Genomic DNA, 13,255 nt, shown 5'->3' with positions numbered 1-13,255 from the left:
AACCTGTCAAATCGATGAACCACATAATGTGGATTACTTTTCAATTTTACATTTGGTTTAAGAAAAGTTTCTGTCACAATGGCAATATGAATTTTGTGAACTTTGAGAAAATTATAAAATTCATCTTCACTCGATTTCAAAGATCGAGCATTCCAATTTAAAATATTCAAATAATTATTTAACATCACTGTTAAATTTTAAATTCATTATAATATTATTTGCAAATTTCCATCCGATTTGAAATGCTTCAAAAAGTGATGAAGTCGAATTCATTTGGATGATCATTTGAAAAAGTTGATCTTGTAGGTAGATCATTTTATTTTCAGTTATATCGCCTAAATCGACTTCATTTAAAGAAGCGAATGGCATTGAAGGAATATTTGTAGGTAGACTGCCATTAGAAGAAGATGATTTGGCCGGTCTACCTATTAATAAATTGTTTTCGTTCGAAGAAGAACTGCAAGGCGGTCCTGTGTTTTGAATATTTACATTAGAAGAAATAGGAGATAGCTTTCTACCTAATATACCAGCATAACTGACATTAGAAGAAGATGATTCTACTTCTACTTGAAACATCAACATGGCCCTTTATCGACAATTTCGCGACATCAGACGTTCGATTTCAACCCGATTTAGTCTTTCCGATGATCGACAAAATGTAGACTTTTATTACATAAGAAAGTTAGTTTAACATTCATCAATTTCGATTACTTTGCGTGCGAGTAGTATGGATTTTCACGATGGAAGAGCAAAATTGTATCACGTTACTACACTTGCTTCGATACCATTTTAACAACCTAGAAGCAAATATCAAAATTAAACAGTAGGCATGATGTTTGATGAGGTCGAAAGCGACAACGCGTACTCTAAGTATGTAAGTCGACTTGCAATTGCAACGCGATCATTTTCTTTCGGATAAAAACTTTGGAGCTTCCAATGCAATCTTTTGAATTTTAAATGCAGTATGAGATGTGGGAAGTTCACTCAATCGTCGTATCTAGTCCAACGATAAGCTGAAGATCGAGATCTGCATGAATACTACACACATTCAGAATTCTCTCAAAATGACTTTATTTTGAGATTTGACGATATCTTCAATATAGATGTCCCTGCTCGTTATTATGTGGAGAATAAGAGATTTTTTTTTAAATATTCTTAGAAACAATCATCAGGACTTAAATTTGTCTGTTGATTAAATAAATAAATAAATAAAACTAACAAGCTCTGCAAACTAGAAGAATTTGTCAGACAGCTTTATGCGATTTGTACCTGTTTTTGACCATCGTTCGTGGAAAAATACTAATGAAATTGGTAATTTTCAACTTATCACTCGTTAGTTCCGGAACCGGAAGTCGGATCGGGATAAAATGTTCTAGAAATTTTTCTAACCTATAAGACCTTTCATTTGAATCTTAGTTTGTGAAAATCGGTTGAGCTATCTCAGAGAAAATTGAATGCACATTTTTTCTCTGATTTTCACATATCATTCTGTAACTCTGGAACCGGAAGTCAGATCCAAATGAAACTTAATAGCAGGCTATGGGACCATAAGACCTTTTATTTGAAACTTAGTTTGTGAAAATCGGTTCGGTCATCTCTGACAAAAGTGAGTGCATATTTTTCCCATTTTTTTTGTGCATATCATCCTATATCTCCGGAACTGGAATCGGATCGGGATTAAATTCAATAGCAGGCTTTAGGACCATGAATACAGAATTTTAAAATTTTCGATCTAGGTGGTTGGGATGATCACTAAGATTTTTTCTTTTCATTTAAAATCGTAGAAGTATATCTGTCACATAAAAGCTGTGCCGTATGGCGGCAAATAATGTATGAAAAAAGTATAGAATTCGCTTGAAGTTTTGAAAAAGTTTCTTAGATCTGGAGTATGGAGTTGTATATACCATTCGATTCGAGCTCGGCGAATTATTCGAAAATGACCTTGTGTGTAAGATCAAGATCTTCAGTCTGAACGCTAATAATTGCTACTGAATTCTGATGTTTGCTTTAGTTAGTCATTTTTTATGTCAAAAGTTTCGATACTTTTTGTAATTATTTAAGGAATTCAAATATAGATATTTAGATAGTCTTTGTCAATTTCTAGAAAAAGATAGATTGTGAGAATCCGTCCACTATCAATGGTGATATCAATAATTTTATGTGAGTGACTTTTCCGTCATGCACCGATAGCAGGAATTGTAAGTGCTGCATGATAATGTAATGTTAGTAAGAAAAATTGGACGTAATTTACATTACTGTTTCAAGCAATAGTTTCTTAATACTTGAAAAGTTGAGTTGTTTCTATTTAGCAACATCATCGTTTATGTGTCATGTGTCATGCCACGTCACAATCAAACAAGGTAGGTTTTAAATATGGCAGTGTCTTCGCATTGATTGCAATTATCTCCAACTACATCTACTGGAAGAAACCAGTATTTTATTTTACCTAGTGGTGTAACGATACCTTTCTCATTATGGTTAATATTTTATTCTAGAATTTGGATCACTACTTTCTGTATTTACGGAACTGGACCCCGAGAGGGGTATAGAAAAAAGTTTCCGTGAAATTCGTGAATTGTAACATGTTAAAAGAATTTACGTTTTTCGCATTTTTTTTTACTAAAGGATTGAAATTTTTAACGCTTGTCATCCTAGAATACTAGAACCAAATTTCGGATCCGAATACGGGTAAACCATCTTTGAGAAATCGAATTGAGTTTGGAGTTTTATTTGGAGTCACAATTATCAGCACTGGGAACTGATATTGCCAAAGTCGGTTTATTCAATCATCAACTAACAAACTACTCAAATGGGAATAGTTTTTAGTGCAGTTTCGATGAGTTTTATTTTTTTATCGTTCTTTGCATCGCCACTTTAATTGACGGTTAGTGATTTTTTATACGCATCACCTTATAATACTGAAGCCGGAAGTTAATTTCGGATAAAACTGCCTCACCTTTAGAAATATAGAAACTTTTTGAGTTCCATTTTAGAGCTGTTGTTCACTATTCCTGGTACTTCCGGAACCGGAAATCGGGAACCGGCAAAATTAAATTGAGTTTATCTGCTCATAAACTTATGAGATCTAAAAACTAGAAAAATTTTTTAATCAATATAAAGGAATTAACTTCTCTTTACATAGTTCCTTACGACAAACATGTTATTGAAATTTAAATTCTAAGATTTATGACCCTGTAATTCCGGATCTGGAACTCGAGTTCTAATGAATTTTCTATGGGACCCTAAGTTCTTTCATTTGGATTTAAATTGAAAAAAAAAACTCGGTGCAGAAAATTGAGTGCATAGTGTTCAAATATTTTGCGCATGTTTCCCTGTAATTTTAGAACCAGAAGTCGGATAGATGAAAATCAAAATCATCTCTATGAAAATTGAGTACATATTTCTTACTCATATCACCCTGTAATTCTCTGGATCTGGTTATTTTTTAACTGTAAGATTCTGAAAATCGGTAGATGGCTTCGAGAAAATGAAAGGTGCGATGATAAAGGTATAAATAATTCCATATTAGTTACTTGCATTTTACTTAATTCATATTAATAAAAATATGTCAAAAATGTTCATAAAATGACCTATACATTTTTAAATAGCTATTAGCTGTTATCCCTAACTACAATTTTGGAGAAAACAAAATTTCATGCTAATCAAAATTTGGTGCAAGAAAAAACAACATTCAGAGTAATAAAGATAGATCCAGTACGTTTTTATGATAATTTTGTTTAATGTTCCTAGAATTTTAACAATTTTCCATAAGGATTTTTGAAGAAATAAATTTTCATAAGACGACCTTATGACACCCAATCACATACATTTTGGTCTACTCCAAGAAAAATCAAGGAGTTCCTTTCTCTCCTACATTGGTGTATAACCATCGATCATAAAAACATGCCTAGTAATCAAACAATTAGTGCTTTATGTTGAACTTTAACGCAGTAATTGATATACTTGAAAATCATATTTTCTCTCATTACCCTCAATTGACAATCGAATAACAGTTCATCAAAGTATTTCCCATCACGCAGAAAACGTTAAAAATAAACATACCAATTGAAAAAAAAATGAAAGTGAGTTCATCGCCTGCCTCGACTATTTCTATGATCGATTCAGTCCAAGTGTGTCACCGTTCATAATGAAGTTATTATAATTCAAAATGGGTTGATCATCGCGCGTGATATGCTACACATGTATTGCGAACGTAGAGAAAGGAGTACGCGGATGTTCGCGTACTGGTAGTTATTGTGTTCGACTCGAATGAAAAATCGAAAATAGTGCGTAACGTGTTTGTTCCAACTCGAACGTACCGGAGTAAGTTCTTCCGTGTCCAAATCAAGATCAAACGAATTGGATATTAATGCTCAGCGAAGGATAGGCAAATTAACGGAAGCCAATCCACTCGCGGTGATTGTGCATTTTTATAGAAGGAAGAAGACGAACTCGAATTAGCTGCAGAATGGACGACAATGAGAACTATTTGGAGGTAAAGTGTTCGATTGTGAGGCATACTATTTTCAGATGTACTTCTCTCTTCCTATGTTATATCTGTATATCGGCGATCATTTCCTATGATCTACTTTTAACATAATAATTCACTGTTTTTCTCTCTCCGTTTTACTTTCTTTCCATTTAGTACTCCAAAATGAACTTCTCCCAGTTTTCGTCGCCGTTTGGCGGAGCACTGGCAGCGAATCAGTTTGCAGCTGCCAAATTTCCTCAGAATCTCACCACGGCTAACGGGCAGGTATGTACGCTTTACGTAACTCACTGATAAACTATGCTAAACTTTATAAAAATCTGTCGGATCCAATGGCAAAGAGATAGCGGTTAGATGACCCAGTGACTCCTTCGCACATTTATCACTTAACAATGGAATTATTCGATAGAAAACCTAACGAAGTCGCAACATTCTGAAATGGAAGATTGTTCGCGGAAGCTTAACGTTCCATGGAAGCTGAATGTTAGTGTCAATTTTTTTTCGACCAGCCTGCAACGTTATGTGAATCGTTGGCTGTTTTCTACAGACTAATGCAGTTTTCGAATGAATCCGAATTTAATCTCGTTTCGATTACGACTGCTGGTCAATGCATACCATTTGGCAAAAGCCAGTACCATAACTGGGTTGAAGTTAACTGCTAAGCTTAACGGTGTTCTTTTACGAAATTTTGGAGTTCATAAAGCAAGTAATAACAATGGTTTGTGGCATTCAGTGAATTTATTTTCAATTTAGAACTGACATTCTGGTTTCATGTAAATAAAAATTTGCGATTGAAAGTTATCTACTCGCGTGAATCAGTCTTTTTTAAAATTTTTTATTCACCGAAACAGTGGAAGTTGTAATTCTTTGTAATGACCGTTTGAACACGGAGAGACCGAAATCAGCATTTTGGCGAAAAAATTAGTTGATTTTCTGATTTTGATTAGTTATTTTTTGAGACAACTAAAATAATCTTACTTTTGCTAATTTAGATTTTTTAATTCTAATTTCCTTAATAATAATAAAATATTTGTTGAAATGGCAATTTTTTAGTTGAATTCACCAATTAAACGTGCTGCCATTTCTTAGCTAAGGCACGCTTCATATCCATTCAACTAATTTTTTAGTTGAATTAGAGAAATAAAACGTTGTTTTCAACCAACATAAATGGTTGAATTGGTTTCTGCCATTTGCAGCTATATGGCGCTTTGTCGCCGAAAAAACGTTAACACCGTAATGACTACTAGCCACTAGATGGCACACGACTACCGAAAAAAATTTCAGTCACGATTATCTTTTCTATATTGGCAGGTATAAATACGATGTTGTATTGGAGAAAAAGACATAAGCGAAACATAAACTTCTTTTTGAAAATTTTTCTTCTCAATTGCTGTTTTGTTCATTCGACTTCGCGAAATTGACTATCTCACTGAAAACTTTGAGCACTCGGAAACAAAAACCGAATACAAGTAGTACACCGGACAGCGTAGCCGAGAAGGTTGGAAGATACAAAAAACATCATTTGACATAAACAATTAGAGTGCAATATTCGAAACTCACTTCACTGTTTCCCGTAAAAACATTATTACGCACAATCGCTTAAAATTCTGAATAAATACACTTTCCACTAACAGTTTACGTCATTTTTACATATCGGTTTAGAAATTTATATATGGATATATCGTAACACATGCGAAAACATCTAAACAATTTGCAAGCAGTTTCAACAAGACTGTCCCTTTTAGCTTTTTAATGGATTGTTTTGCTTTGACACTTCTCATGAGTTTTTAGCTAATAAAGTTGTCAATTAAACCAATTTCATTTTTGTTTTCTTTGTCCTGTCATTCAGTAATGATGGTGATAGATAAATAGAAACAAATTTTCTGATTTTAATAACAAAATTTGTTGTCAATGAGAATTTCGTACTGGATTGAAATATTGCTGGTTTGTGTCCAGAATATTCGCCAACTGAACACATTCTCTAAAAATAAGAGTTTTTTTTTTTCAGCAAAGTAAATTCTCAATTTTAACTAATTTTATAGTTATTTTGAAAATTTTGTTGTTAAAATCAACTAATTCAAAAACAGTAATACGAATAAGGCGCAGAGCTAATTTCGGTCGTTCCGTGAAAGTTTCTATTGTTCACTATCCCAATTAAGGAGTGTAACGAAAATAAGCACAAATTTTTCTTTCAATTGAGAGTTTCGAGATTTTCTGCTTCTTGTAGATCTTCAGATGAATTCGCCTCTTGATACGCTGGATCATTCCGACACTCGTTCCTGCATTTTTAGTAAAATCACGTATTGATATTCATTTGTTCTTCATGATTAGAGATACCACTTTCTGGTCCAGCTTCGGGTTGGAAAAACCGGATTTGCTGCCTCTTCCTGGTAGCTCATCCAAAGAACAGTGTTCCCCAAATTAATTAATGAACACTGGCATGATGAATTCCAAACCGCTTCGCCAATTTTCGCATAGTAAAGCTTGCTTCAAATAGAATTGGAACAAAGACAATTGCCTGTATTTCAGTTATTTATTATTGTATTCAAGATCTTTTTTTATACAAATGTAGCGTTTTCTTCATACTTTTAAGAAAAAATACGGATAAAATTATTCGTCAGGAATTCTCTAATTTTTCCTGTAACACGGCTCAGTAGGCGGCGCACACCTTCTTCGTCCATCGTTTTAGCTATCTTATTCCACCAGGTCGTCATCTGATTGATGTCTTTGACAACGTTTCCCTTTGCCTTGAGTCTCCTCTTCATGATTGCCCAGTATTTCTCAATAGGGCGGAACTGGGGGCAGTTGGGTGGGTTAAGGTTTTTCGGAACAAACTGGACCACTTTCTCTGCATACCATTCTTGAACGGCTTTGCTGTAATGACAGCTTGCCAAATCTGGCCAAAACATTACAGGATGGTCGTGGGATCGAATGAACGGCAAAATTCGTTTTTGGAGACACTCTTTTTGGTATAGTTCCGATGTCATTGTCTTATTTGTAACGAAAACTTTCGTTTTTTTGCCGCAGCTGCAAATGCCCGGCCAAATCATAAATTTTCTTGCAAATTTGTCGGCAAAAACAAATTTAAATTTGGCTGGAACATCCCCCCGAGCCGTTGCCAAGTAAAATTTTTGACCTGGGATTTACCCGAAGTCAGCCTTGACACAGGTTTCATCGTTCATCAGAAGACACCCGTTGAACTTGGTCAGTACCTGGTCATATAGTTTCCGAGCACGAATTTTGACCACACTATTCTGTTTCATTGTCCGATTTGGCTGTTTGCTAGCTCGATACGACTTGATTCCTTCCCGGAGTCGAGTTCTCCTCACGGTACTATGGGCAGCACCGAATTTTCTGGCCAAATCACGGTCCGACAGATTAGGATTCCTCTTAATCGTCTTCAAAATCTTACCACGCAATTTCCGGTCGTCAGTTCGACTCCGACGATCGGCTTGAGGCTTCCGAATCGTCGTCAATGTTTCCTTACACCGTTTGATAACGCGCCATACGGTATTTCTGGGCAAATTCAGTTGTTTAGCTAGCCTAAATGCAGACCACAATGGATTTTCCAAATAACTGTGCACAATTTTTTTTCCTTCTTTCGGTTTCCATGTTGATTGTTTACAAAGTACAGTCGATTTTCGGAATGTCAAAAATCATACGTGAAGCTGACAAAATTCCCGACACGTGGGCGCCAAGAGCTTCCAAATCCGTCCACCAGGAGCGCCACAATATGAGCAAAAGTTTGTTCCAATTCTAAATGAAGCAAGCTTTAATACCCTTCTCTCTTAGCCATGTGTCCAGAACCTTAATTTTCACTTCCTTTTCAATACGCGACATTTTGAAAACGCATAATTTCAACCGCACAAACAAGTAAACAAACGAAAGCTGACAGCCAAACGCCCAGCATGCTGTGATCTGAGCATAAAAAACCATCACAAATACATGCGTACAACACAAATGTATGTGGATAGCTTATTTTCGATACACTCCTTAGTTTAGTTTCTAACAAGTCCTGAATATAAAATTTACGCTACTCGGTTTTATATATTATTGTTTATATATGTTTATATTATCAGACCCACGCATAAAAATTAATATTTCTCTGATATATTGTTGTTACTTCCAATGATGTAAGTTGATTTAAAAATCGTGGTGCATCGTTTCACCATTTGAAACGGTTATCAACTCATTTAGACCGTTCTTAACTGATCGGAAGATTTTCCAGACATGAATCCTATAGAGAATGTTTCAGATTTTATGAAATGCGAACTTTCTAACCACGCTCTTTCAACCAAGCAGGTTCTGATTCGTGTCAACAATGGAATCCGGAAAAATAAAAGATAATAAAAAAGATTGCATCGACAATATGTTGCTAAAAGTGGCCAAACAAAATTCCGAATTTACTGGCCATATTATTAGACCAATGCTGAAAAATCACCTTTATTTTAAATCAAAAGATGGCTTTTCGATCAATTGTTTCTTGTCAAAACATTTTTTTTCTGTTAACGATCAACGTGTTTAAGGTTATACCTTTATCACCACAGATACATATGGCCTGCCAAATCAAAGACTTTTTCTGGAAGTCGGACACCTTCTTAGTTTGCAAATGCCCGGCACCGTCGTTCATTCGCATTGCGGCTTAAAACTTCAGACCGTATGTGTCGTCGACCATTTCGGTGCAGACAATTTTTGCAAAAAAAAAACTGGTACTGAGCTGCTTAGTACATCTATTTTCAGTGAAATTATGGTTTTTCACTTTGTACGCCTACAGTCCTTGTCACAGCTTCACTTTTTGTGCGTAAATTTTTGAGTTCCCAACATTTCCCAAGTAACATTTTTAATATTAATAAATACTTGCGTTAAAACTCCAAATTCAAAAAAAATTGAAACCAGCTTTACGACCAACATTGAATTTATTCGGATGAAATGAATTCCGAAACTGCCGTTTGAATAATATTTTTCGAATGAAAACTGCCGTTTTGATAATATTTTTCTTGACTATGTGTTTGTGTCAATAAAAATATATTAGGTTTTATTTACAAGTTTAAGTTTTTTTCCGAACGTAAAAACTACATGCGCTTTTATTTTTATCGTGAATGTATGGATAAAAATAAGAATTATAACTAATCGCCTTAATAAATGCGGTTTTTGCAAAAGTCTCCATGATTTATGAAAATTATTTTTTGTGATTCATCATCATTTTTGTATAAAACTATTTCGTGGCGTTAAAACTTGTGCATACTTTCTGAAAATGAATCATGTTTTTGCATTTTGAAGTTTATTTGATGTCAATAAAGGCTACGACAAAGAACATCTTAATGGCGGCCATGAAATTTTCTTTAATGCAAATTACACTTAATCTAAGAAGCAATAAAACAAATAGCCCACAACAAGAGTGTCATAAATGTACTTTAGAACCCTCAAATTTGCTCTGAGTGAAACTGTTATTCAATGAACACGCACACACACAAAACTAGATTTATGAAAGAATTTAACTGACAATAATGTTTTAAAGAAAATGTTTGAAAGCAATATTAACAGCGTTTTCATGGTTTTATTCTAGTACAATTTGTTTTATTTTTAGTCCAGTTGTTAGTCTAGGTAAAGGGTTTTATAGAAGCTTTAAAAACTATGATATTACTTGTCAAAAGAAACACTTACTATTCCGAAACGATGATTGGACATTGGCCTAAGCATTACGCGAATGAAATCTCGATTTGCATCTAAACCCTTGAACCATGCTTTAATCGAAACATTGCGAATTATTGAAAGCAGTCTTCGTCCCAGATTATTATATTTCCGTGAGATTTACCAACTAAGAAGTTTTCTTTGACGAGATGTACAGTAAAATTAATTCGAGAGCAATAGGCCATTCGTAAATTTCTCCATGAAGTGCCCCAATTTTGGCAAATTTATCAGGTTTTTTATTTACCAGGAATTGAAATATGAGTCGATACTCGAACAATGATAATCTGGTATTTCAAAGTGATACATTCCTCTATTAAAAACATATGCATAAACTGATAACTTTCAAATGGTGCTGGACATCCTTGCCAAGGAAGTATACAAGTCGTAGAATGCCCAATTCCGTGACCTTTAGATCCAACTACAGAAAGAGCGATCAATTGATGGTCAACACCAACTTGACAAGGAATTTTGATAATCACTGGCGCGTTTTATCATAGCAACCAAAGACTGCAAGTTTAGTATGTAACAAGGCAAGGAAACCCAGATGACTCCCAATCTGAACTTCAGTGCACAATCGATTGAATCCAACTTAGTGGAACAAAGAAGTAAATTGAGTGGTTCTACTAAACTGCACTCATTCATCGCTTACAAAGATTTGCCTAATCACACCGTGTGAACTGAAACTGGTTAGCAGGAACCTGTCTAAAGTTACACATGATATAGTCAGTGCTGTTGCAGCACTGCAGCATCCACATATTCTGCCACTATCAATCCGTTGTGTAGCTAGGAAAAATAAAAATAATGGAAACGATGTCTTTCACATCTCAACGGAACGCAACGCGATTCCACCTTGGATTTTCAACTGTTTGAGATGTTAAACGCGATGAGTGCTGATTGGATCCCACACTATACGAAATTATAGCGCAGCACTACATCGGTACACAATTAGTTTTTCGTAATTAGGAGCGTTGTACGTATTTTCGGTCCAATAAGTCCAAGTAATTGTAGTACGATCGCTTCCGTATGTATTCGTTACTCAATCGGCATGACAGGATCCGGTTCTTTCAACGGGCTGAGATGGACGTAAAGTCAAACAATGTAAACACGTACCTTATATACCGTAGCGTTTAGGTGGTATGTACCAGCAGATGAAAAACAGATGAGCGATGCTGGTGAGTATGACGAACCTTCACCTCAACCGACAACCACCAGCTATGGCCCATATTGTCTGTACCTTGGGCTCCCAAGTGCCAAGGTGCCGCGCTGAGTCAGTCAGACAAAGCGAAGGTAAATAAGATAAAAGTACGTTTATTCTTTAGTTGTTTGCTAATTACCCGATCGTGTGCACTATTCAATACTCTTCGGTTCCACTGTTTCTCACTCGCCAATCAGTATCATTGTGCTGTGATGGTTGCATTCAGTGATTCGTTGGATATAATATAGATTGGCTGATATTTCAAGCGCAAATACAAAACATGACAAGATCTGTTTTATTTGTAAATTATAAAGACAGTAAAATGTTTAAAGCATGTCCCTTTCAAGTGAATGCATCAATTTTCATCTTATAATTTTCGTTGGTGCACCGGACAGAGATAGCAGATCTCACACTCTAACTGCCGGTTTTAATATACTATATGAAATGAATGGTAGAGCTGAGATGATTAGGGGTACGGTTACCCTAACAGCTCATTTTCGGTGGTCGGCGAATCTTCGATTAATGGCTTGAATTCGTACTCACCTGATCAATAGCAACATCATGCAATTGAAGTAAGAGGTGACCAAGAAGCGTTTTATTTCTCTGTGTGTAATTTATGCTATATAAGCGATTAACGATGATAAAACGGAGGAATCCATGAAAAACTTACTAAAATATACCAACGCAGCTTCGCCTGATTAAGTTGACCACCAGGGAGATTTATGTAATTGTTCGTTAGTTAATTTACTAAATACTTTTTGTTATGCACCAAAGAGCAACGTCTTCACTGACGTGCAGAAGAAGGAGTTCTAAGAAATCGATTGAACATCCTAAAAATAATATACATTGAGAAAAGTCTGAAACCATTTAAAGAATTAAAAATTAACCGGAAAACCTTTTTCAATCCACCTAGTGGTGTAATTATACCTTTCACATATTACTTACATGTATTTCCAAAAATATCACTAGAAGATTCTGTCGAGAATTTTTGTTTTCAATGAACTAACATAATCTTTTCAATTTGTAGACAGTTATGTCAAGTTAATAAGAATTTTTCTTTATTTTGCATCGTCGCACTAAATGATTAAACACACTTTACCCTATAGATCTGGAACCGGAAGTCGGACCAGGATGAAACTAAACAGCAACCTAAGAGGCTATAGGAACTTTTATTTGAGCGTGTTTGTGGAATTCGATCAAATCATTTCTGAGAAAATTAAGTGAGTCTCGTTTTACAGTTTTTGACCACTATTTCCGGTACTTCGGGAACCGGGAACTAGGAACCAGTATAGTTGAAGTCGGTTCTTTTAGTAAGTAACTAATGTAGCCTACAAACTGAATCAGTTTTGAGCCAAATCTAGAAAAATTTTACCCATTTTTGCATTGTCACTATAAATGGCGGTGTGCAATTTTAAACACACTTTACCATATAAAAGCATGATGATATTCAGTAGCAACATATGGGACTATAACATGTTTTTGCCTTTCTCATATGGAAAGGCTATACAATCACTGCAAAAAAACGACTTTTGAATCGAGGCCCCGAGGGCGGAATGTCATATACCATTCGACTCAGCTCGACGAGCTGAGCAAATATCTGTAATGTCACTCACTTGTCTCGGAGTAAACCATCTCCGATTTCCACAAACTTAGATTCAAATGAAAGTACTCACGGTCCCATACAGTCTTGAGTTTCGTTTGGATCCAACTTCCGGTTCCGGAATTACAGGGTTATATGCGCCAAAAATGTGAAAATAATATCACTCACTTTTCTCGTAGATGAAAGTTCTTAAGATGCCATAAGAATATCCCAATTTTTATTCGGATCAAACCCCTGATTCCGGAGATAGGGTGCTCAGTATAAAAATGTCAATGTCAGG

At 35.3% G+C, this 13,255-nt stretch overlaps 1 protein-coding gene across 2 annotated transcripts in view; it reads left to right on the top strand.

Annotated features, from left to right (window-relative positions):
• LOC131428865 (specificity protein transcription factor 3-like) overlaps nt 1-13,255 on the top strand; it is a 51,081-nt gene that overhangs the window by 22,818 nt on the left and 15,008 nt on the right. Inside the window, exons 1-2 of one of the 2 annotated variants that reach the window (XM_058592922.1) lie at nt 4,024-4,495; nt 4,646-4,756. In XM_058592922.1, coding sequence (XP_058448905.1) covers nt 4,469-4,495; nt 4,646-4,756 — 138 coding nt within the window. In that variant the 5' untranslated portion in view covers nt 4,024-4,468. Of the gene's footprint in view, nt 1-4,023; nt 4,496-4,645; nt 4,757-13,255 lie in introns of those variants that run through there. The other variant, XM_058592923.1, reaches the window with a different exon arrangement.

Source organism: Malaya genurostris, chromosome 2 (assembly GCF_030247185.1).
Source record: "Malaya genurostris strain Urasoe2022 chromosome 2, Malgen_1.1, whole genome shotgun sequence".
Lineage (NCBI taxonomy): Eukaryota > Metazoa > Arthropoda > Insecta > Diptera > Culicidae > Malaya > Malaya genurostris.
Note: the sequence above shows the minus strand (reverse complement) of the source record. Positions and strands in the feature narration are given on the sequence as shown.